The sequence below is a fragment of the Saccopteryx leptura genome, chromosome 2, assembly GCF_036850995.1.
Source record: "Saccopteryx leptura isolate mSacLep1 chromosome 2, mSacLep1_pri_phased_curated, whole genome shotgun sequence".
In the NCBI taxonomy this organism is placed as follows: Eukaryota; Metazoa; Chordata; class Mammalia; order Chiroptera; family Emballonuridae; genus Saccopteryx; species Saccopteryx leptura.
The window spans coordinates 243,500,982-243,526,916 of record NC_089504.1 but is presented as its reverse complement, the minus strand read 5'-3'; the positions used below and the strand labels follow the sequence as shown (position 1 = coordinate 243,526,916).

The following is a 25,935-nucleotide window of genomic DNA, read 5'->3' as shown; positions in this document are numbered from 1 at the left end:
TTGTAAAGAGTATGTGTCCTTATTCCATAATCATGAAGCCATTAACCCCAGAAGGGCAGGCAGGTGGGCAAGGCCAGGCGCCCTAGTTCCAGAGTCACCAGCATGGGGCACAGCATGCGGGGAGGGCCAAGCTCAGGGAGATGGTAGAGCGTGGGCCAGGCTACTTCCATCCTGCCCAACCAGTGCTCAGAAACCCAGCCTCCTGCAGAAGGGGTCCTCTGCTGGGAGGGTCCTCTCACAGTTCTTCCAGGCTGGCTGATTCCGGCAGGTATCTCTGGCTGCCCTCAGACCAGGAGTGGCGAGGAGGGAAGGATATCTCAGGACATCACTATGGCTTCATGATGCACAGGAATGAGCCCTGCTAGCTATTACAAATGTGTCTCTGGATTTAGTTTGCAGTCGTTCCCTTCCGACTTAGAATATAGTTTCTAGTCCGCAAAACCCCGGAACTCTTCTGTTTTACTGGTTTCTGCAAGTCAGAAAACTGTTGTTGCCCACGATACCCAGGCCTACCCATGATTGACTAGGAGCCCTCAATGAAGGTGCAAAACACTGGTACAAATTTCTCAACTCTACAAACAAGTGTTTAAAAAAGCCTGCTGCGGAGGAGGAGGGAGCCAGAGGGAGGGGGCAGGGTGAGGGTGGTGTGCAGACACCTTGGCTGCTGGGCCTTCCCTCACAGCTAGAAAGGAAAGGAGCTTTGCTTGGCCCTGGAGACTTGGTAAGTGGTAACCCTGCTGTGCTTGGGAGGGACAGAGGCCCATAAAGACTCAGAGAAAGAAAGGTTCTTTGGAATAAGACTTCGTCCCCATTAGGGACAGAAATGTGTTTCTCACTACCCCTCCCCCATTCATATGTGGAAACCCAATGTGACTACATTTGGAGATAGGACCTTTAAAGAAGTAAAGTTAAATGAGGTCATGGGATGGGCCCTAAACTGATTGGACTGGTGCCCTTACAAGAAGAGGGAGAGACTGCAGGGTGCACTTGCCCAGAGTACAGAGTGGAAGATGACCGTCTGTTAGCCAAGGAGAGGACTCAGGAGAAAGCCACCCTGCTGACACCCTGCCCCTGGATGTTCAGCCTTCAGAACTGTGAGAAAATGAGTTTCTGTGGTTTAGAACAGTATTTGTTTTCAAATGGGTTTGGAAATCCACTTTAACAATTATGAAAAATTAAGATTTAAAAAAAAAATTGATTTTCTAGAAGGGAGAAAAGAGAAGAATAAATTCATAATTGCTTCACTTTAGTTGTCCACTGATTGCTTGTCATATGTGCCTTGCCCAGGCAAGCCCAAGGTTTCAAACCAGTGACCTCAGCATTGCAGGTCATCGCTTTACCCACCACGCCACCACAGGTCAGCCCAATTATGAAAAATTAGAAACTTAGTAGGCATTAAAAACATGGCAGACAGATGGCTCACCAGGAAGCAGTTTCTTGGGGATGTACCCAGTGGCTGAAAACAATTTTTACACAAGGTATCAAAGGGATTGAGGGACAACCGCTTACCTCTCAAAGTGGAGGTCGTAACCACAGGATAAGATCGCCCTCCAGACACTGCGGATATCTTGCTTGGCTCGGTCAACGACAAACTTGTGAAAGCCTTCCAAGGTCAGATACTTCTCCTCAGGGACTGATGGGAAGTGCTCACGTGTTAGGGACTTGCTAAGAACTAAGTGCAGCATGCTCTGGTCACACCTCTCTTTCATGGCCCCTCTGTCTCCCGCCACTCCCAGGCTGTTACCTGGCCATCTCCACCCTCTGCCCACGGACATACTCGCGGCACCCGACCTTACAGGGCTCCGAGCCACAGCTTCATGCCAGCTGTCTGGTCCAGGGGTGCAGTGCTTTTCCCATAGACCTTTCTTTCTCTAATCTCAGAAACAGCCCTGACAAATTTTGTGACAGTGAGAACAGCTATCTCCAGCTCTGCCTGGGCCTTTCGGAGGCTCAGTTCCAATGCACCAGGTCAGAAACTTCTGGAAGAGCATTTCTAAGCCAGTGTCCGGATTTCTACTTTCAGTCACCGTCATCTCATCGTCTCCTTGGGGGTGTGGTATTTCTGGAGCTGCTGTTTTAACCTCCTCAAGTTCAAGGCCATCAAAGACAGCACCCTGGGGTGCTGGCCTGCACCGGGCAGGTATGTTGCCCAGTGTCTGTGGCAATGCGGCAGCTGCCTAAACTAAAGGCCCAAGGGTGTCCAGCCAGGTGAGAGTGGAAGCCACTCCTCGCCTGCATTGGCCCCGTGCTGCTTACTCACCTTCTTGCTTTTTGGTGGGGGACTTTTCTGGGTCCTTCTCATCTGGCTTGCTCTTTTCTGGGGACTTGGGCTTCATGGTTGGCTTCTTCTCACTTAAGGCGGTCCTGCTGTGGACCAAGAACTGCCATCAGAGCTGCCATGGCCACCGGTCCTCCTGACAGAGGAGCCAGACCCCCCTGTGCCTTAGTTTACACCCCAAGCTCAGGCGTAGGATTCACACCGGGCTGGCTCAAGCTCAGCTTTGTTTGGATCCAGAAAGGTTTACCGAGTAAATTATCAGGACAAATGATGTTGTCAGATGTAAAAAATAACAAAGCAACGCTTTTCAAAACATTCTTTCTATAGACTTCAGAGATGCACTGTCCAAGAATAAACCACTAGGCAGATGTAGTTACTTAAGTTTAAATTATTAAAATAAAATTACAAATTCAGTTCCTTGGCTGTACCCACCACATTTCAAGTGCTCATGTATGGCTAGTGGCTATTGTCTTGAATAGCATACGCTTAGAAACTGCAGAGATTTCTAACCTCAGAAAGTTCTATTAGACAGCACAGATTTAAAGGCATCATTAAAAAGACCCCTTGTTTTTCTGACTATTTTAACAATTCTGCTAGACTCTTGCTAGGTTGCACTTTGCTGTCAGAGTTTCAGTTACGAGTACTCGAGAGTTATGGGCCACCAGCTAAAGAATATTCTATTGAATCTGTGAGCATGTCCCCATGGAATAGTACATCACTATTAAAAAAAGTAAAGAGGGACCCTGGCCAGTTGGCTCAACAGTAGAGCATCGGCCCAGCATGTGGAAGTCCTGGGTTTGATTCCCGGCCAGGGCACACAGAAGTACCCATCTGCTTCTCTACCCTTTCTCCTTTCCTTCCTTTCTGTCTCTCTCTTCCCCTCCTACAGCCAAGGCTTCATTGGAGCAAAGTTGGCCAACTCCATGGCCTCTGCCTCAGGCGCTAGAATGGCTCCAATTGCAGCGGAGCAATGCCCCAGAGGGGCCGAGCATCACCCCCTGGTGGGCATGCAGGGTGAATCCCGGTTGGGGCACATGTGGGAGTCTGACTGCCTCCCTGCTTCTAACTCGGGAAAAGAAAAAAAAAAGTAAGGAGGAAGTTCTCCCTGTGCAAGAGCAGCAGCAAATGGCAAGAGCAAGGAGATAGTGGTGTGCCCAGCCTGCACCGTCAGGTGTGTGTGCATCTGCTCGTGTGTAATGGGAGGGTTTGGGAAGGCTACCTAAGTGACACTGGCTGTCTCAGGGAGGGAAACCACTAGGCTTGAAGGGGATGGAAAGAAGAGAGGCTTTCACTGCCCATATTTTTAAATTTTGTACCATGAATTTTCAGTCATTTAAAGTTTAAGAAAAGATTGCATATGCATAAACACAATGTTATGCACTTACACATTAGTAGTTGCTATGTGTTGGGTAGTTCAATATTTTTCCATTCTTTCTTAAGATTTTATTCATTTTGGAGAGAGAGAGAGAAGGGGCAGAGGAACAGGAAGCATCAACTCCCACATGTGCCTTCAGCAGGCAAGCCCAGGGTTTCAAACCGGTGACCTCAGCATTCCAGGTCAACACTTTATCCACTGCACCACCACAGGTCAGGCAATTTTTTTCAATATACATATACTTATTTTATAGTCTTTCTATAATAGTACATATTATTTGTGAGGCTAACATAAGGCAGAATTTTTAAACAAGTCTGTATATCTTAGATGTTTTATTGATTTGGACAGGTCTGCTGCCCAGTCTATGTGGTCCAGGTTTTACCATCCTTGTGAATAAAATAAAATGTGCTATCAGCTGCCCAGCCAAGGACTGAAAGGACCAGCAGCAGAGAAGAGCTAAGATGTCTGGCCCCCTAGGAACCTTCTAGGAGATGGCCCCATGGCCCCCTGCCCAGCCCATCTTTTGAGCTGTGAAGAGGCCTACCTGACGCTGTTGAGCACAGCCTTGTCCTTGGCGGGAGGCTTGGTGATGGGCCGCTTGGTGCTCACCACCTTTACAGGGTGCTGCTCCTTCCCGGCTTTGCTGTACTTGCTCTTGTCGAACTTGGGCTTGGGCACACCGTACTTCCTCAGGATCTGGGGAGTGGCAAAGGGGGAGGGGCTTCAGGCTCCATCCAGGACATGCCAAAGGCATAGCACAGGGGTAGGGCAGCTACCTGGGTGAGCTGATCCTCCAGCACCTTCTTGGGGGGCCGGACATTGGTGAAGAAGACATGGAGGAGGTTGCCAGGTGTCTGGGAGTTGATCTGCTCTTTGCTAAGATAAATGTCAGACACTTTGATGGGCTTTGCCGGAGTCAGGCTCAGCATCTGCTCGGAATGGGCACAGCTCTTAAATATCTCCGTCAGCACCTCTCTGGCCCCGGGTACCAGCTTCTCACCTGTCATGGAATGGGGGAAGGAAGACAGTTCTGCTGTGAGCATGCTATGTCCGGTTAGCTTGGCAGCATTTTACTTATTGTTCATAAACAGTTCACTTTTATTGATTTTTTTTTTTTTTTTTTTTAGAGAGAGAGGAGTGAGAGAGAGAGACAGAGAGAGAGAGAAGGGGGAGGAGCAGGAAGCATCAACTCCCATATGTGCCTTGACCAGGCAAGCCCAAGGTTTCGAACCGGCGACCTCAGTGTTCCAGGTCGACGCTTTATCCCACTGCGCCACCACAGGTCAGGCTAAATATTTTTTAAAGGCTTACTGTTCGCTGTCAGCATGTTTATTTTTATTTATTTATTTTTTTTTTTCATTTTTTTAGAGAAGAGAGGGAGAGACAGAGGAGAGGGAGAGACAGAGGAGAGACAGAAGGGGGGGAGGAGCTGGAAGTATCAACTCCCATTTGTGCCTTGATCAGGCAAGCCCAGGGTTTCGAACCGGCGACCTCAGCATTTCCAGGTCAACGCTTTATCCACTGCGCCACCTCAGGTCAACAGTTCACTTTTAAAAGTGGGTATCAGATACTTAGTGGTGACTAGGAGCTGTTCACCAAAGCCTTCTTTCCCCTCTGGGGCACACATCTCAGTTACACATCAGCTTTCTCTGCTGCAGGGTGTGGCCCTGACACCTGGGATGTTAGCCACCCCTAAGCCAGGCCACTTCCTCTGCGCTGGTCCCCTCCCCTGGCTGCCCAGCATGACAAACCCGGGGGTGGCAGACCTCAGCATTCAGCCTGGACTCTCACATGTGCAGGACATACTTCTACTGGATTTGAGCCACTGAACTCTTGGGTCTACTTATTACGGCATTTTAACCTACCGTAACTGAAAGAGCATATTTGTGATGGATAGTCCCAAAGGAACAAAAGGACACAGAACCTGCAAATATTTTTAGTGTAAAGTACAAGCTGGTTTGTTTGCTTGTTTGTTTGTTTTGAGAGAGACAGGAAGCATCAACTTGTAGTTGTGTCACTTTAGTTGTTCACTGACTTTCTCATACGTGTCTTGACCGGGGTCTCAAACCAAGCCAGTGACCCCCATGCTTAAGCCAGCGAACTTTGGGCTCAAGCCAGCGACCTTGGGATCATTTTGATAATCCCACGCTCAAGCCAGCAACCCTGCACTCAAGCTGGAGAGTCTGTGCTGGAGCTGGAGACCTCGGGGTTTTGAACCTGTAACCTCAGCGTCCCAGATCAATAATCTATCCACCGCACTATCACCGGTCAGGCAAAGTTCAAGCTGTTAAACAGTTATAACTTATTAGAGAACATGTTTCAAAACTGACACAATGAGCCCTGGCCGGTTGGCTCAGTGGTAGAGTGTCGGCCCAGCATGCAGAAGTCCCGGGTTCGATTCCTGGCCAGGGCACACAGGAGAAGCGCCCATCTGCTTCTCCACCCCTCCCCCTCTCCTTCCTCTCTGTCTCTCTCTTCCCCTCCCGCAGCGAAGCTCCATTGGAGCAAAGATGGCCTGGGCGCTGGGGATGGCCCCTTGGCCTCTGCCCCAGGTGCTAGAGTGGCTCTGGTCGCAACAGAGCGACGCCCCAGAGGGGCAGAGCATCGCCCCCTGGTGGGCGTGCCGCGTGGATCCCGGTCGGGCGCATGCAGGAGTCTGTCTGACTGTCTCTCCCCGTTTCTAGCTTCAGAGAAATACAAAACAAAACAAAACAAAACAAAACAAAAAAAACCCTGACACAATGAGCAAGTGAAAAGAGTCTTCTGATGTAAGAAAATTGTCCATGAGCACAGAGAAAATGCTTATTTTTTCTGATCCCCAAATAGGTGCTGCAGAAGGTACTCTCCCCCTTCCTGCAGGGACCTCTCTGATTGGCTCCCATGGCCAGGGGGCCCTTCTGAGGGGCTGATTGACTTTTCCTTCCTGCCCTGTGTCCTCATCCTTCCTCTCTGCGGGTGTGACACACAGAGCCACTCACAGGTCAGGCCCTGCTAGGACAGCCACAGCACAAAGGCCATGCAGGCATCCGGGCTGAGGTTGGGGGACAGGTGACTTAGCAGAACCACAGCTTAAAGAAGATAGAGCAGGCCCTGGCTGGTTGGCTCAGTGGTGGAGCGTTGGCCTGGCATGCGGGAGTCCCAGGTTTGATCCCCGGCCAGGGCACACAGGAGAGGCGCCCATTCACTTCTCCACCCCTCCCCCTCTCCTTCCTCTCTGTCTCTCTTCCCCTCCCGCAGCCAGGGCTCCATTGGAGCAAAGATGGCCATATTAAAGCCTAATAAAAGGAAAAAAATCAAAAATCACTAATATTGATCTTACCTTTATTTAAAACATTAACAAGGCCCTGGCCGGTTGGCTCAGTGGTAAAGCATCGGCCTGGCATGCAGGAGTCCCAGGTTCGATTCCCGGCCAGGGTACACAGGAGAAGCGCCCATCTGCTTCTCCACCCCTTCCCCTCTCCTTCCTCTCTCTCTCTCCCCCTCCCACAGCCAAGGTTCCATTGGAGCAAAGTTGGCCTGGGCGCTGAGGATGGCTCTGTGGCCTCTGCCTCGGGCGCTGGAATGGCTCTGGTTGCAACAGAGCAAGCCCCGGATGGGCAGAGCATCATCCCCTGGTGGGTGTGCCGGGTGGATCCCGGTCGGGCGTATGCGGGAGTCTGTCTGGCTGCCTCCCCGTTTCCAACTTCAGAAAAATACAAAAAAAAAAAAAAAAAAAAAAAAAAAAAGAGCAACACGTGTGTAGCAAATACACTACCAAAGACTGAGTCCCTTATGTGGAAGGTTTGACTCTAACAGAATCAGGAACTAGAATTCAAACAATTCAGATTTAAAATACGACAAGACTGGAAAAGCACTAATTATGGCAGAAAAAGACCTCAGGTTTCTCACAGGTCTGACACTGCCCACGTGGGCAGCCAGGGGGCAAAATACCTACTAACTGGGAACAGGACCACAGCGGACAACGAGAGCGAGGCATCCCCCCGCCCCGCGTCAAACTCAATAGCTCAGTGAGCAAGGTACACGTTTTCACATAGTATTTTAAAAAATTAAAATTAATAAATAAAACTCATGATGAGCCTGACCAGGCGGTGGCGCAGGGGATAGAGCGTCGGACTGGGATGCAGAAGACCCAGGTTCGAGACCCCGAGGTCTCCAGCTTGAGTGAAGGCTCATCTGGTTTGAGCAAAATCTCACCAGCTTGAGCCCAATGTCACTGGCTCAAGCAACGGGTTACTCGGTCTGCTGAAGGCCCGTGGTCAAGGCACATAAAAAAAAAAACTTATGATGAGCAAAATATTAAGTCTGTGCTAAGCCATATTAAAGCCTAATAAAAGGAAAAAAATCAAAAATCACTAATATTGATCTTACCTTTATTTAAAACATTAACAAGGCCCTGGCCGGTTGGCTCAGTGGTAAAGCATCGGCCTGGCATGCAGGAGTCCCAGGTTCGATTCCCGGCCAGGGTACACAGGAGAAGCGCCCATCTGCTTCTCCACCCCTTCCCCTCTCCTTCCTCTCTCTCTCTCCCCCTCCCACAGCCAAGGTTCCATTGGAGCAAAGTTGGCCTGGGCGCTGAGGATGGCTCTGTGGCCTCTGCCTCAGGCACTAGAATGGCTCTGGTTGCAACAGAGCAACGCCCCAGATGGGCAGAGCATCGCCCCCTGGTGGGCATGCCAAGTGGATCCCGGTCGGGCGCATGTGGGAATCTGTCTGGCTGCCTCCCCGTTTCCAACTTCAGAAAAATACAAAAACAACAACAACAACAATAAAAAAAACAGTAAATAAAACGTTAACATTTTGTTGATCATGCATTAATTTTGACTTGTATAAATATTTCATTAAAATGTTATTTATCTAGATTATTAATTTTTTTTGGAGCCTCATCTCACCCTAGTCCCAGCGCTGAGGGAACATTTTAAAACTTCATGATTGGGAATAAAAATTTGAAATAGTAACAACAAAACCCATACTCAGGATTATCACATTCTTGTATACAAAACCCAAAATAAACTCAACAACCCTCTTATGAAATTTCAAACAATAATAAAGATTTAGAAAAAAGAACAGGGATTAGAAGTTGAGAGACTAGTATAAAATAAAAATGAGAACACAATTACAATTACAAAACAAAAAACAAGCAATCACTGCCACTTCTGCAGGGAAGCTGTGTGGCTGGCGCTGCAGGTGCCCTCTCCTGTCACAGCAAGACAAGTGGCAGGCCCGCCAGGCACCACCACACGGGAGCGCTGCAGTGACAAAGGGGGGCTTTGTGGAGAAGGAGCTGGGACCGTTTGTTTCTTCCCCAACAGTTAGGTTTAAAAGGTGAGGCATTCACTGATTTCAACCACGTGACCAAACGATTACCAGCAATGAACATAGCCCATTCTATCCCTGCAGGACAGAACAAAATAAACGCATTTGAACCTGAACAAGGGGAAGCCTGGCTAGATAAAGAGAAAAATACGACTTGAATGCAAACCCATGTTCTAGTCTGAAGCTGGCAGTGGCAGAGCCACTCCTGGTGGTCCCTGCCCAAGACCACGCCAGCCCTGACAGCTGGGACAGGGCAGGAGTGTTCTCCTACGTCAGGTGAAGATACATACAATGAATCTTGTCAGCCAAGCGACAACCCTCTGCCCTGTCCCCCAGCACCCAAGTCACTCCTTACACCTGCAAACCCAGGGTGCCTCGGAGTTCCTTTATAAGATGTTACAAATACAGGAAATGGGGAGTGAGAGGGCAATACTTTTTATTCCATTTTTCCTGTAAATTTAAACTTTTGAGTAGTGAGTTTCTTCATGCTCGCTGAGCCCCAAGAGTGAGTTTTTTTCCAAAAAATAAAATTAGTTCCAGTTCCAGTTTTATTAATTTAAAATCATGCTTATTTGATAATCAATTTATGGAAACAAGAAGAACAAACATTTGCCTTTTTTTAATGATGCCTTACACCAGAGGTCCCCAAACTACGGCCCACGGGCCGCATGCGGCCCCCTGAGGCCATTTATCCAGCCCCCACCGCACTTCCAGAAGGGGCACCTCTTTCATTGGTGGTCAGTGAGAGGAGCATAGTTCCCATTGAAATACTGGTCAGTTTGTTTATTTAAATTTACTTGTTCTTTATTTTAAATATTGTATTTGTTCCCATTTTGTTTTTCTACTTTAAAATAAGATATGTGCAGTGTGCATAGGGATTTGTTCATAGTTTTTTTATAGTCCAGCCCTCCAACGGTCTGAGGGACAGTGAACTGGCCGCCTGTGTAAAAAGTTTGGGGACCCCTGCCTTACACATTTCTTTTTTTTCAGAGACAGAGAGTCAGAGAGAGGAATAGACAGGGGCAGACAGACAGGAAAGGAGAGATGAGAAGCATCAATCATTAGTTTTTCATTGCGCATTGCGACACCTTAGTTGTTCATTGATTGCTTTCTCATATGTGCCTTGACCACGGGGCCTTCAGCAGACCGTGTAGCCCCTTGCTCCAGCCAGCGACCTTGGGTCCAAGCTGGTGAGCTTTGTTCAAACCAGATGAGCCCACGCTCAAGATGGCAACCTCGGGGTCTCGAACCTGGGTCCTCCGCATTGCAGTCCAACGCTCTATACACTGCGCCACCGCCTGGTCAGGTGCCTTACACATTTTTAAAATAAAAATTTTTGTACGATTGTACTCTGGATGGTCAGGAGGCACGAGGATGTACATGAACGTTCGTACTACTCAAAGGGTTAAAACTGCTCAAAAAAAGTCTATTAATCAAAAAACTTAACCCACCTTTAATGGACTTATCATTGAAATAATCTTCTAACCCTGGGCTCCCCTGAGTATCAAACAAACTCTGATTTACTACAGACACAGTGAGAATCTCTTCCGTTGACATTTCCATCAGTTCGTCTTCACCATCCAAACTTGACAAACCTATCAAGTCATTATTGTTAAATAAACTTGCTCGAATTTTCTCGATTTTGGCTCGGGATCGTATCTGTGGAAACAGAGAAATGGCTCATGTTTGGAATAGAGCGTGACCTCTCCTTCAACACCTATGGCCTCCCCTAGGGATGCTGTTATCTGCACTGGCCACCTGCCCTCTGGGCACACCTCACCCACGTACCAACAGAAGTTACTTTCAGGGAAACAGCTCAGCTGGGAATCTGTCGCTAAACCCTGGGCAGGTCGGTGCCTTTACCCCAAAGCCCAAGAGACTGAAGTCCTTGCTGGGCTCAGAGAAGTCCCCAGGAAGAAGGCAGCGAGGTTAAAGGCGCGATCTGAGGAGGGGACCGACAGCTGGACCTTGAGCCCCTTTCGAAGCCGGCAAGGTCGTGCCAATGCATTCCCACACTTGGTGAGGGGAGCGCAGATGTCACTCCAAGCCTGAATCCCGTCACACAGGGATGCAGGAAGTCATAGGATGCAGGATTTCTAAGTAAGGAGGCCCAAGAAACAGATGGGATCTTGAAGTAAAAATGTAACCCAGCCACATGTGCATCATCTGAAACTTAGCATCACCTGGAACACTGGTAAGTGCCCTTTGTCACTGCTCCAGGAAGATCCTTCCTGTGCAGCAACGTTGACAACAACCCGAAGCCCCTCAGAAAGATGCTGGTGTAACTGAGTTGGAATGCCCTCGATAGAACCCACCCACTGGGAAAAGCCTGCCCTTCGGGCCCCTCTGCCTCCTCCCACCCAGCCATAAGCTGCGTTTATTGCCTGAAGTCAGACTTGATAGCACTCTTAGAGCTGTGACCTCAAATTCAGATAATCAGCACAACAAATCACTGCTGTTTCCACAAGCTGCCTCGGGGAGCCCCTAAGTGCCCGAGTGGCACCTATTAGGAAATCCCTAGGAAATAACACTGGATGCTTTAAGTGGCATGCGGTAGTCAAAGTGATGGTGATTTTAGTAGTTGCCAAGGTGTGGGTGCATTTACCTCCACGACCGCGAAGCCCTTGATGGGGCGCGCCACCAGGGGCTGGTTGTCCAGGGACGTGACGGTGTACATGGAGCCCACGTCCACCACTGAGGCTGTCTCCGCATTGTCCAGCGGCTCCCCCAGGCTGCCCAGGCTGCCCAGGCTGCCGGTGCTGCACAGGGAGATGTCCAGGCTCTCCTGGCTGGACACCACGTGGGGCTCCAACAGGCCTGGGGGAAGAGGCAGCTCGAGGCCCGAGGGCAGCGGGTCCACAGATAGGTCGCTGACTGTTTGCGAGACGCCCTGGGAGCTGCAGATGGAGGCCTGACTGGTGGAGGCGGATGCACTGACGCTCATGGCGGGGGTCAGGCTGCTGGACGTGCTGACTTCCAAGCTGTCCGTGCTGGGGAAGCTGAGGGTCTTCTCCTGCTCAGCTTTCCCATCACTGCCCTCGGCCTTATCTTTTGGCTTCTTGGGGTCTTCGTCCTGCAGGGGAATGTAGATCTCGTCTTTGAAGACCCCGCCGTGGGCATTGCAGGCTTTACGGATGGCCCCTCTGACGATGCTCTCGTCCAGGTGGGTGGGGATGCCAGAGATCACCAACAAGCGGCTGTGGGCGGTGGGGCCCACCAGGGCCTGGCAGGCGTCGGCGATGGCGTCACTTGTCACACCCAGGCCCTGCGGGTCCTTCTTGGTCAGGTGCCGGAGAATGATGAGCAAGGTGAGTGCTCGATGGAACCATAGCATGTCCTCAGGTTTGCTGCCCCCGATACTGAGCATGGTGGGGTCGGAGTCCCCGGAGCGGGAGGACTGGCGCTTCCCAGAGGAGGAGGCCTTTTCCCGCTTCATCTTGACTTTCTTCCTCTTAGACAGGAGGCTGGGGCTCTGCGGTGTCTGTCCTGGGGAGGACGATGAGGATGAGGACGAGTCACTGAGGTTCGGGGCAGTTGCTGAGGTCACTCCACTAGCCGTGACACTCATGTTGGTAGGTAGGGTCACTTCGGCCACTGCCAGGCAACCTTCCATGAGAGCATGGAAATACGTAGAGAACCGGCCCTGGTCGGTAGCTGCCACTGCCCCTGCGCCCCCACAGGCACTGCCTGAGACCCAACTCTGGGTCTCCTCGTCATACAGCTTATGGAGCTCTGACTGCAGGGCCATAAGCATGGCCAGACAGGGGTTCAGCTGCAGGGCGATGGATGAGGACAGGCCGACGGGGTGCTTCCTCTGCTCCAGGGCGTGCACTGTGCGCAGCAGCTCTGCCAGCAGGTGGAACACGAGCTCCTTCACGCAGGCAGCCATGTCTGTGGTCCACAGGAAGTTTCCTGAAGCAGAGACAAAGCAGTGGCAATCACTCATGGGATGCTCAGTGTGTACTAGGTGCTTTCTAAGCACTTCAGTGGACTCAACCCTCACGGGAGCCCTGAGACAAGCACTGCAGTGTTCGCTCCCATCGCATAGGCGAAGATTCAGAGGGTCGCAGAGCTAAAGGTCTTGCCCAAGGTCACAGCTACCTGAGGAAGAGCTGAGCAGGCTGCTCAGAGCCCAGGACCTTAACCCCTGTGGCACAGCGACCGCCTGGAGCTGGCGTCTATAGTGGAGGCCTGGACTCCTTACTTTCTTTCTCATAAGGGTATCGGGGCTGATTGGTGACAAGTCACTAAAACAATGTTTCCTACTCCTGGGATGTTCACCACTGGGGGCACATGATCCAATTTTACCCCAAAGCACAGAAACACACTGAAAAATCATCCCTTTAGAAACCTTCCTTTAGTCCTGCTTTGGTCAACAAGAGGTACTCGGAACAGGGAGTGGGCCCAGACCAGATCCTCTGACAAGATTTCATAAAGTAACTACTTATCTTTCTATTTTTATAGTTATCTTCTCATTATGTATGGCAAGGGACACTAATTTTCCATTTAAAGTAACAACATCAAGTTTTCTTTAAAATTAAAGTTTAAAAAAAGGAGAAAGGAGGTGACTATCATAACAACAATTAAACACCAAAAGGCATGATTTGCAGACATGACAGAAGTCACAAAGGTGGCATGAGAATGCCGAAGGTTGAACAAGATGGACTGCAAATTTATACCAAGGTCCCCTTTGTGATAGATGTGTATTTCATCACACAGCTGTGTTACAGACAGTGGTTCCCAAGGGCCAGGTCTGGTGGACTTACCAGAAATCTCCAAGTAAGCCCAGCACCTACAAAGGAAGGGACTCAGTTCCCTGCTCTCAGGGGTGATGCTGTTTGATAATTATAACTGGAAATAAATTCATGGTTGTCATGGGACATGGGAGCTCACAGCCATTCACAGAGGACAACACCTTTAATCTCCAAACTTATGATAATGATATAGATTTATGTTTTAAAGTAAAAGAGATACAACTAATCTTCCTGTCATGGTTAGTTGCTACCGCCTCAAAATACTGGAAATCCCAGCAGATCGTGGATATGGAAGACTAGACTACACCTTACACTCAGTTCCCCAAGCCCACTTCAATGACGGTAACCTGAGAGGGGCTGTCCCTGCCTGGGTGACCTGTGCTCACTCCCTTGCCCACCTCGCCAGCTCCTCCCCAGGACAGCTCCCCACCGAAGCCCCGGGGACAGCTCCCCTGGGCCCCGAGACAGCACTCCCAGGCCCTGAGACAGCTCCCTCAGGCCCTGATCCGGAGGGACAGTAAGCCTCACCCAGCAGCTCCACCACTTGCAGGAGGACAGATGTCGGGATGGTGTCAGGCTCATCTTCAGACTTCCCCTCGCCGTCCTCGGACTTCCAGGACAGCAGCTGCTCTGCAAAGGCCACAGCCAGTGGGAACTCCAGTGGCAGAGAATGCAACACCAGCACAGCTCCAGGAGGTGGAGACACTCCTAGGAGAAGGGCCCAGGAGACGGTTTGTGATTGGCAGCACTGCATCCGAAGCCTGAGAAAAAGACCTCCCAGGTGTCCGTGGAGAAATAGGGCCAGAAAGCCTGGCCACTCATCTGTTGAAGGCAGGAGAAGCCAGGGCATCCTCCAAGGGGTCGAGTTACTGGTGTGACAACAGGACAAATGGAAGCAACGGGAACAGGAAGGACAAACATTCCTCAGTCAGAAAGCAGCCAGCCTGATGACTCAGCACGAGACACTAAGTCGGATTTTAAAAGATGCTTCACTGGAATAGTCCCAGGAGAGTGGAGAAATACCAGCCCCCTGGTATGGCTGCAATCCCATCAGAGCATTGCATTTACATCAGGTTGAGAGAGGCAATTAACAGAACCTTGGGCTTGGACTCTCTTTCATTATCTTCTGTCATTGCCATGGTCCAAGTCTGACCAAAGCTGCCCACAGTGAGAGGAGAAGGACTCTGTGGCCTGCGGCCCTCACATGCACTGCATCCCTCCCATGCAAGTACCAGTTAGACTGAGGCTGGAGACTAGGGCTCCCAGCCAAGTTGGAAGGAACCATGCTGACTGGCTTGCACTTTGGGGTGAACGTGTACACAGGGATGTTTACTTGGGAAGGACAGGTAAGACAGAGATCCTTGGCGTTTAATAAAAAGTTGCAAAACCAGCTAGCACAGGGAAAATACTATGAAAAAAACAGACCCTAATAAAAAAAGATTATAAAGTTATTTAGCAATGACCAAGTTGCTTATGAAGTATCCTTTCATTTCTTTTTTTAAAAAAGTTTTAAAATTGATTTTAGAGAGAGAGGAAGGAAAAGGGAGAGCGAGAGAGAGATAGGAACACCGATCTGTTCCTGTGTGCGCCCTGACTGGGGATCGAACCCGTAACCTCTGGACTTTGGATTTAAACTCTAACCAACTGAGCTGTCCGGCCAGAGCTGTCCTTCCATTTCATTCCCTACAGATGTAACGCCTCCAGGACTGGGGCTGTGCAGAAGCCAAGGCCCATGTTTTGGGCTGAAAGTTCAACTATACCTTATCATTGTCTCTAGAAAACATGTCTGTCTTTCCTTGTCAAACATACCAAGAAAGTGCAGTGACTTTTGAGACTAGGCTCTCCTCAGAAACAGCCGGGTGTGGGACACAGAGCACAGTTGGCAACAGCCTCCAAGTTTACAGTGATGGAGCCCATACATAAACTTAAATCCATTGAGGCTCAACAGCAAATGGCAGGGAGACAAGACAAACCTTGGTCACAGGCTGTTAATCCCTTAGACAGGGAATAGACAGTCAGAAGCCCATGCCCCAGGGACCACATCACACCCGCGAGGTGCCAGTTCTAATGAGACCGCAAGGAAAGGCCACTGGGATTATGACAGCGGAATGATGGGACTGCTCTGTCAGGTCAGTGAGAGTGCAGCTGTCCCAGCACTCACTTAGAAAAGGGGAGGAGGTCCCGCTGCTGTCTGGGCAGTGCTGCCTGGCTTTCCCAGGCAGGAAAGCCAATGCTTTTTGCTTCTGCATCTAAAATACACTGCTCCAAGGACCCTATTCTTTACTGATGGGGAACTGGAACACAGCAAGGTACGGGGCATAAAATCCTTTCTATCATTAAAAGGAAGGAAACAGAGAATGACTTCAGGCCGTTCTTATCACACGAGCTGACGCAGGACCTACCCAATCTGATGTGGACCTTGTCTGTGGAGAGGATCACAGAAGGGTACTGGTTGGTGGTGGGCGGAGGTGTGAGCCCAGTGTTGGCCGGAGATGCGTCCCGTGGGTAACAGACAGCCTCGATGAGGTTGAGCTGGCCATTCCGCTTGACCTTGTGGCCGAGCCCGTACACAAGCACGCGTGCCCACGGTGCCTTGTACAGGGAGGAGCTGGGGAGGAGGGATGAGAGTGAGGGGAACCTGCGCTCATAGGGAGGCCCACAGGCGCTTTGTCAGGAGAGAAAGGGTGAGGACTGCGCACATGTAAGTCATCCCCACCCCGTTTCAGGTGGTCGTTATTTATAAAGACTCATTTCTATAACTGCAAATTATTTTCAAATATAAGCAATAAAGAAAAAAAAAACCATTTTGAGTTTTCTTCTGTCAATTTGCCCAGAATCCATTTTACTTTTCTCTCCCTATCGCAGCACTGAGGAAGCAACAACTTACTCTTTGCGGAATCCAGACTGACTTTCTTTGCAAGACACGACGACAAAAGCCGCCCCAGGGAAATTAACATCCATACTGACTTTGGACTCGGAGACTGGAAACTCTTCGGAGGGAAACTGCTCTGGTGCTGTCTGCAAAGAGACATTTAACAAGGAAGGGCCCAGGCTAAACACGGGAGAGCTCTCCACCTTCCCCGTCCCTGGCAAAGGGCAGAGCCCCCACTCGTTGTCACAGGTTCAGAAGGACAAGAATGTCCTTCAGAGGAAGGATACTAGAGGCGGGACAAGGCAGTAGTGTCAAAGAGAGAAGACCAGTGCAAGGGTTGCGGGGTGGGCAAGGGGTGGCTTGGGGAAAAAGAATGTCATTTCTAGGATGTCTCGTGAGACATGCGATCAGGAATACTAGAGCTTTAGATTTTTACCTGCAGGAAAGAGCAGATCTGTCTCGTCAGCTCCAGAAGGCTCTCCTCGCCCTGGTGCAGGGTCCGCGTGATGGCCACGTTGAGCCACTCTCTCACAGTCTGGGAGCTGCCCTGGTAGAAGAGGTCTGTGGCTGAGCAGTTCTGGGCATGGACGCAGTGCTGCAGAGACTGGACCAGGAGGATCGAGCTGGAGCTGATGGTGCCGTCTGCGGACAAGGAGGAACCGAAGTTTGCCAGAACCACAGCAGCCAATGGCTGTGGATTTTCAGCAACAGTGAACAGACTGTCCAGATACCCGGGGTGGGACAGCTTGGACATAATGTCTGAGATAACAGACGCAACCAATCTGATCCTGGCTGGGGGATTCAGGAGGTCAGTGCTCCTTAAATTTTGTTTTCTTTCAATCAGCACAACTATTCCCTGAAATAAAATCTGAAGTGAAGGCCCAAGAAGAAGAAAGCTGCTTGGGATCAGGGCTCCCCTGAGCGCGCCTGAGCTGTCAGGCAGCCCAGCCCACCCCATGCTGCACCGAGGAGCTGTAAGGTGCTTGGAGCGGAGTGTACAGAACGAGTGTCAGGTCATCACGGCAAAGCTGCTTTCACAAACAGTTTAGAGGCTTCCAGGTCTGTCTGGAGCTTCTAAGTTCTCGGGGTGGGGCAGTGGACCCCAAGCGCTGAGGTGAACTGGTGCAGGTGGAGGTCACAGACGGACTGGTACTCCACAGCTGTGAGGTGTCCTCTAGGCTCAGAGTGCCACCGTCCCTTCACCTCTTGCTCTCATTCTGGTTGCTGGGAGGTCGAGGTAGGCAGGCTGAACACAGCGGGCCCTCAGCCTTGGGATGGCTACGCAGACTCACCACTGACACTCAGCAGGGCAGCCTGTGCCACACGCAGCCCCCGCCCAGAGCCCCGAGGCAGCACACGCAGACGCTGGCAAACAGAGCAGCCCGGCCTCAAGTCTCAGTGGTCAGCAGGTCTGCTTTGGAGGAGATGATAACAGGAGAATCCTGCTTTCTTTAAAGTGCCCAAAGGAATGTCTATGGCAACAGGACAGCGACGAGATTTCATAAATAATACCTAATTTTTCTTGATCCACAATAAGTTTGGGAAGCTCAGTGAATGCTTAATAGATTAATGACCAAAAGAGTGATTACATTTTTCAAAGAGTGAGCAAGTACTGCCAAGGCCATTGAAGTTCTTCAGTGCTGCTGTCTGCACTCGTCTGAGGGAGCCGCATGAGCACACTCCCCTCCTTCACGTGGACAGTGAGTGCTAAACACATTCCCTCCCCTCCCTCACGTGGACAGTGAGTGCTGAGCACACTCCAGCCTGGAGTCCACATGCGCTCAGAACTATCCCCACCCACCCATGCTGACTCTGCGGCGCTAGCAGCCGGGCCATACTTTACCTGGGAGGGGAGGAGCGAGGAGCTGGTTGGATAGAAGCTGCAGGTGCTCCAGGGTGATGTCACGGATGGCAGGGATGTGGAAGAGGCGGGTGAACAGGTGTGGCAGCTTGGGGGCAAAGATGTTGAGCAGGGCCACGCGGCAGTACAGCCGGGCCAGGGCGGCCTCGCAGCGTAGCAGCTCTCTGCAGGGAACAAGGCAGGGAGGTCATGGGATGCCGACGCCCTGGCCCCTGCGCACTGAGCCACAGGCCTCCGAAGGGAAGGGACCATGCTCTTTTCTGGTCCCATGTTCTGTCCTCCAAGTTAGTGACTCACATTTTGGCAAAAAAATACATCTAGTTATGTTTGATTTTTCCCAACTTAAAAGTCACTGTGGAAAAAGTCATGAAAATATATGTCCACACAAAAGTTTATATATGCATGTTCATAGCAGCATTACCCATAGCAGACAAAAAGTGGAAACAGCCCACAAGTCCCGGAGTAATGGTAAATCTGCACAAGGGAGTGCTGTCCAGCCACACAAAGGAAATGGAGTGCTGACCGCCCATGTCACCACATGGATGAACCCGGAAACCATGCTGCAGAGTGAAGGCGACAAGCGCCACAGAGTGCCTGACTGCACTTATACAGACTGCCCAGAATTAAGCAAACCCATGGAAACAGAAAACATCGCTGGTTGAATGGACACGGACTACAAATGGGGACAGGGTCTCTCCTTGGGATGATCAACAGGTTCTACAATCGACTGTGGTGATGGGTGCAGAACTTCATGAGTATACGAAAAACTGTTTTTAGTTTGATGAATTTATGAACTAATTGGTTTGAAATGGCTCATTAGTGACTAGGCAGGTCCCGCTTTGAGTTGCAGCTCTTGGGAAAGAATCTTAACCTAGCTACTGCTGAGCACAGAAGGAAAATGACTCCTATCTAGAAAGCGGCCTCTGGCCTCGGGAGACCAAAGGGAGATTCCTGGTGGGAAGCCAGAGCCCTGAGCTTCCTGGAGGATGAGCTCTTGTTGGAATGCCTACAAGGTGTACCTGCGGAGCTGCTCCAGAAGATTTCGGCCTCTACAGTATTTGGGACATGGGGATGTGCAGCCACCACGTGAACACTGGCCACTGGCCAGTCCTCACACCTAGATTGTCAGGTGGGTGGATGGGGTCAGAGAACAGTGTTTCATCTTTCTGCTGGAACATGCGTGGCAGTGCACTGTGGCCCAGCATGCATCCTGGCCTGTATCTTTCGGAGTGCAGTCAGTACAGTGTGGCCATTTCGGCTTTGTGATCACATTGTTGAATGAACTTCCGACCATCCAGAGGGGTGATGCAGTATGTCAGCGGAGTTCAGCAAGGGCAACGCCTGAGATATAGTCAAGTTGGTTCAAAACTGACACTATGAGAAAATGTGATACTAATGGATGCAGAACATAAAAAAGAGTTTATGGAAACTTTAATATTTTCCTCTGAGTTGTTGCAAAAATTGTTAAGACGGAAAGAAGTCATTCACTGGGGCACGTGAGGGAATTTTGCTGGACCATTAGGCTTTACCCCACTGAAAGTGGGCACCTGTGCCCTAGAGAGCACCCCAGCCCAGTACTCCGTGTACTGCTGGGCACAAAGCAGGCACCAAGATGCTTCCAGAGCTTAGAGAGAAAGCTGCTACGCACACGGCGTCTGGATGTCCTTCTTAGCTCTCTCTTCTTGACGTGCTTTTCTCTGTAACCTTCTCACTCTTCACCTCCTCCAGCTCATAGCAGAGCCTGTGCCACAGGCCAGGTCACCCTGCATCCCACAACTTCCCTCCCCTACCACTGCAGGGGTGCTGTTTTCTCTACTAGCTGCCCTCTCTCCAACTCCTAGCTTGGAAGGGAAGCTTTCTTCTCATTGATGAACGGCACATGCAGTAAAACAGAGGAAGTGGATTTCTGTGACCCACTAGAAAGAAGAGCTCTTGGCCCTGGCTATGTAGCTCAGCTGGTTAGGGCGTTGTCCCGATACACCAAGGTTGTAGGTTTGATCCCCGGTCGGGATACATATAAAACTCAACCAGTGAATGCATAAATAAGTGGAACAACAAATTGATGTTTTTTCTTTTTCTCTCTCCCCCTTCCTTTCTCTCTCTAAAATCAATAAATTTAAAGAACAAAAAAGAAAGAAGGGTTCATTTTACCTGTGAATTTGAAGGTTGGTATTGTCCAGTGTGACCAGTCCATTGGTGGCAGTCCTTCGGTAGCCTGCTGGGGGCCTTTCCAACATATCAATAGGATACCAGTAGCGGACCAGCACACCCTCACTGCGGAGGTACGTTTCAACCTGCACCAACTCATTTACCTATAATAGCAAAAGGAAATGTCTATTTGTTTTTCTGCACTGACTTTCTTGCACCCAGTTTTAAAATACATGTGTATATACATATAAAACCAAAGTTTTATAGCAGTAAATGCTAGTTTCATGTCACTGAGTCTAAAAGTTCAAAGACCACTGGTTAGTATTGTACTGATAGTATATTTAGGTTTTTCATACCAGTTGGCAAATTTTTACTGGTCAGATAAATTAAAGTGCTTCAATGCAATTATTAGTTTGAAATTTAAAAAGAAGAGTGCTTTATTTCAGCAACAGTTCAATGTACATTGTTGCCAGGTAAATTTTCTGTTCGTTGCTTTGATATTGCTACCTTGCAAAAGTAGGGCATCTGTCTGGTGGCTCTATTTTATTACTAAGAAAATAAAAAGGAAGCTCATGCAAGATGTGAAACTTTCCATTTCAAATTGTTAATGGTACCTAACATTAGCAGTATCTCTATCTAGATAGATACTAAAGCTTACTTACGTGGTGCTAGATACTTCTATGTCAGAGACCCTTAGGTTTAAACTATACACTATTTCATCAGTTTTTCTGACATGGGAAACATCTTAAATGCAAGCACGTTCATGCCACCTTTGGGTCATGGAGTCGTGGCTTTCAAACAAGACCTCACTCTCAAAAGCAAGTTTTAGCTCTCCCTTCACTCACTCTTTTCTGTTCCTTTTCTCCTGCCCCAAATCCTTGCTGAGCCCTGAGAGGACCCTCCAAAATGGAGAAGAAAACAACATCTAGTTTAATACACAGGGAAACTGAAGCTAGGAGGACCAGTGAGATGATGTGATTAAAACCACAACACTCTTTCTGTGACTTGTGTCTGTAACAATCACAACAATGACAGATACTCCATTCATCAAAGCCAGTGGGAGAATCTCCCCTTGGAGCTTGGGCAGACAGAAAGCACGGACAGTTTGAGCATGGCTGGCAGAAAGAAATGGCAGAGGGAGGTCTGAAGGGGTCGACCACACTGAGAGTGGAGAGTTTATAATCCCTCAGCCCTGACTTGGATTCTTCTCAGGGAAATCACCTGGCACAAGAGCACTTAGCTTGGATTCTTTACCCCTAATTTGAAGAGTAACCCATCTGTATAATCACTTTTAAGGTACTTGGAGTCTGGGCATGCAAGTCTCAGTGTAGAAAAGGCTGTGCACTCACTGAATCCACGTCTAAGACGACTCCATGGAGCCCGAAGGTTTTCAGCATTCCTCGGATGGCGAATTTTGGCAGAGCAGTTCCAACGGTGCTGCTGGCTACGTTATTGCTATCTGGAGAGCGGGTCACTACTGTGAGACCTGAGTAGGGGAGAGGGAGAAGTATTTTCAGGTGCAAGTTCCATCATCACCTCGGGAACCTCTATGTTGGGTTCTAAATATCTTTGCAGTATTTAGCAATGCCCTCAGTTTAGTTATAGCAAAATGGAACACAGCTTAGTCTGGAAGACGACACAACAGTGCTATAAGAATTCTCACAATTCATCAAGAAAAGCCAACTAAAAATGGGCAAAGGATTTGAATGAACATTTCTCCAAAAAGAAATGAAAAGATACACAGGAGAAGTTATCAGCATCATTTAGTCATTAGGGAAATGCAGGTCAAAGCCACAGTGAGGAACCACTTCACACCCACTGGATGACTATAATCAAAGAGACAGACAATAGAAAGTGTTGGCAAGGATGTAGAGAAATCAGAACTCTCATACATCGCTGGTGGAAATGTAAAATGGTGCAATCACTTTGGAAAATAATCAGGCATTTCTTCAAAAAGTTAAACATAAACTACCATGACCCAGCAATTCCACTCCTCATATAAAAATGAAAACACCTGTCCCCATAAAAACTTGTATACAAATGTTCATAACCAAAAAGTAGAAACAACCTAAGTGCCCATTAATTGATAAATGGATAAACAAAATGGGGTACAATCTGTACAATGAAATATTATTTTGCCATGAAAAGGAATGAAGTGCCAACATATACTACAACATGGATGAAACCTGAAACATTATGCTATGTGAGAAGCCAGAGACAAAAGACCACATGTTGTACAATTCCATTTATATGAACTGTCCAGAAGGCAATCTACAGAGATGGAAAGTAGATTAGTGGTGGCCAGAGGTTAAAGGGAAGGGGGAATGGGGAGTGGCAAGGGCATAGAATTTCTTTTTGGGAGGTGAAAATGCTCTTGAATTAAAGGTAATAGTTTGATGATTGTGCAACTTTGTGAATATACTAAAAACTGCTAAATCGAATGCTTTAAAAGGGTAAATTTTATGGTATTGAATTAGATCTCAAATAAAAATTAAAAAAAAAAGAAAAAGAAAAGTAAATATATATTCCTGCTCCTGTTCAGGATGTTTGAATAATTTTGTGAAGGTCTAATTACGAGTGGTTTTAAATTTTATTTTCTGTGATTTTTCATATTTTCATTTCCTCAAAATGCATGACAGATTTTTATTTCTTACTGGTACACTTTAGTATATAAAAATCATTTGGGTCTGACCAGGCGGTGGCACAGTGGATAGTTTCTGACTGGGATGCAGAGGACCCAGGTTTGAAAACCCGAGGTCGCCAGCTTGAGTGTGGGCTCATCAGGTTTGATCAAGGCTCACCAGCTTGAGCCCAAGGTCACTGGCTTGAGCAAGGGGGTCACTCAGTCTGCTGTAGCCCCCCTAATCAAGGCACATATGAGAAAGCAATGAAGGTGCCACAACAAAGAATTGATGCTTCTCATCTTTCTCTCCTCCTGTCTGTCCCTATCTGTCCCTCTGTCTGTCTGTCTGTCTGTCTGTCTCTCTCTCTCTCTCTCTCTCACATACACACACACACACACAAACACACACACACAGACAAAATCATTTGGGCTTTATATTCAGTTAAATTCTTAACTGAGATTATAATATTGTAAATTTAAAAATGATTGTTATATTAATTCAGTACTTTTTTAGCACAAAAGTTGAAATACCTAAGTTCAAACTTCAGATTTGTCAAATAGTCTTCAAATATGATACAATACAGACATGTCATAGTTACCGTATCATTCACATTTTGCAATTTTGAGCTGTTTATACACAGAACAGCTCTCCTATGAATATGGACAAACTTGACATGCCATGAAGCTCAAAGTTGGATAGTTAAGCCAAAGACTCAAAACTGTACCATCTTTGAAAAGATCTTACATTTCCAGACTAAATACAACACGTAAAGAAAGTTGTGAACAATCCCTCCTCGTTATTATGGTAAAAAAAAGTTGCATGATAGCTTGAAATTTTGCATAAAACTCCATATTATACCTTGGGAAAGTCCAAGATATAAGACGATAATGGGTTAGGGTCCTAAATTTTATTAGTAGAATCCATAAAATTCAAATGGGCATTAGTAAAATAAAAAAATGTGTAATAGATTTTTTTGTGTGTGATAAGATTTTTTTGTGATAGATTTTTAATCAAAAGAATAAATTTGCTCTGTGAAAATTCTAAAAAACACAGCACAACCACATATTCCTGGTTTATCAGCCCAGCAGTCAGGGACTAAGCCTTGAGAAGCCCACCTGGACTCCGCCCACCCACTTCTCTGTACAACTGCCCGGCCTCAGCCTGCTCATGCTAGTGAGCTCTGGGAAAGTGTGTGAGGCCACCAGAGGCCAGACAAGTGTCTACTTGTGCCTCACCAAGAAGTGTTAGGCCTCATGTGGCAGAGTTGGGACGAGGTCACATCACTCAGAGTTAAGGAGAGGCACCCGGGGACAGCCAGCAGCTGCTAGGCTCAAGCTTATGCTGGGGAAACACAACTGCTCATTGCACAGGATGTTCATAGCTGAAGAAAGGGGGAAAGCAAAACCTTTTCGAACTTTATCAATTGTGAACTTGTTTGCTTCGTCTTTGATGTCTTCAATGGTGGGAAGGTAAAGGTCTCTTGGGATGCCACCGTTCTCCTCATAGAGAAATTCAACCGTCTGTCGGGCAATATCCACCATGCCTAAAAAACAGAGCAGCGCTGGTAACTACCCAAAGAACTCAGGATCTTCAGGTCAACCATGACACTAACTCATACCTAAAATGAGGTGAGAACAGATAAGATAAGGTAGTTTTGCAGTGTCTACCAAACTTAAAGTACCCAATGCCTTATTTCTAGGAATCTCTCCAATCTCTCCCACAGAACACAAGCATGAGTGTACAGAGAACATTCTGTAGCATTGCTGATAAATATAATAAGAAATGGAAATAACGAAAATATTCATCAACACAGAATGGTTATAAATGATATATTTCATTTTAGTTAAGTCTATAGAACAAACTCTAGTACAAATAGAAGATAAGAAAGTGAGGGTAATTTTTCCCCTCCCTCATACATTTCTGTACTGTTTAATTTTTACTATACTAAACACATGTTCCTTAGTGAAGAGAGACAGACAGCTATATAACTTCTATCCAGTACTGGAGGCTGCTCTGTTCTTCCTTCCTGGGGGAGAACACATCATCCTGTTCAATACCAAGAGTCACCATTAATTAATAAACCAAGTAAATAAATGTCCAAAGCTCTGTTGACGCATGCACTGTGGGGAGGACAGAAGGGTGGGCATGACGTTCCCCCTTGTCGAGGCTGCCTGAGCTCCCTGCCGCTCGCTTGGGAGGCTGCGGGTGACACAGCCATGTTGACAGCATCTGCTTTTAGACAAGGCTCATTGGCATTGCACCTGTCTGCCATCCTTTATCTGCTGGCCTTGCTGTAATGAAAAGGCACAGCAATTTTCTGAGCACAGTTTAGGAGAAGGCTGAAATCAGAGAAGGATGCTTACAGAAAGAAGTGTCAGAACAAACGCGAGGTGGGGCGTGATATTAGAAGATTACGGAAAAATAACCTTTGCCACATTTTCCAAAGAAATAGGGGTAAGGTGAAAAAATATTCTGCTGTCCTGTCAGTAGGAAACCGGGAACCGGAGAGAATAGCCCAGAGGTCACTTCCTTAATGTTCTGTGGGTCACCCTCACAGAGGTGGTCCTTTGGGCCCACCTTCTCTACATCCTCTTTCAGGCCTTCTGCCACTGCTATAGTGAAGGATGTTGTATTTGGAAGGTGCATGTTTTATGTTTAAATTAATATATATAGTTCAGCTGGTTGGCCATACACAGATGGATCCCAAGAG

At 48.2% G+C, this 25,935-nt stretch overlaps 1 protein-coding gene across 6 annotated transcripts in view; it reads right to left on the bottom strand.

Moving 5' to 3' along the window:
- The window catches only part of HECTD4 (HECT domain E3 ubiquitin protein ligase 4), a 194,525-nt gene that overhangs the window by 14,280 nt on the left and 154,310 nt on the right, over positions 1 to 25,935 (bottom strand). For 5 of the 6 annotated variants that reach the window (XM_066370863.1, XM_066370868.1, XM_066370866.1 and 2 more), the window contains 14 exons: positions 24,631 to 24,768; positions 21,951 to 22,087; positions 20,605 to 20,765; positions 18,436 to 18,617; positions 17,029 to 17,234; positions 16,608 to 16,738; positions 16,123 to 16,328; positions 14,249 to 14,428; positions 11,572 to 12,878; positions 10,418 to 10,625; positions 4,430 to 4,653; positions 4,198 to 4,349; positions 2,261 to 2,367; positions 1,510 to 1,633 (listed from right to left, as the gene is read on the bottom strand). In XM_066370863.1, the coding sequence (XP_066226960.1) occupies positions 1,510 to 1,633; positions 2,261 to 2,367; positions 4,198 to 4,349; positions 4,430 to 4,653; positions 10,418 to 10,625; positions 11,572 to 12,878; positions 14,249 to 14,428; positions 16,123 to 16,328; positions 16,608 to 16,738; positions 17,029 to 17,234; positions 18,436 to 18,617; positions 20,605 to 20,765; positions 21,951 to 22,087; positions 24,631 to 24,768 (3,463 nt within the window). The remainder of the gene's footprint in view (positions 1 to 1,509; positions 1,634 to 2,260; positions 2,368 to 4,197; positions 4,350 to 4,429; positions 4,654 to 10,417; positions 10,626 to 11,571; positions 12,879 to 14,248; positions 14,429 to 16,122; positions 16,329 to 16,607; positions 16,739 to 17,028; positions 17,235 to 18,435; positions 18,618 to 20,604; positions 20,766 to 21,950; positions 22,088 to 24,630; positions 24,769 to 25,935) is intronic. The other variant, XM_066370864.1, reaches the window with a different exon arrangement.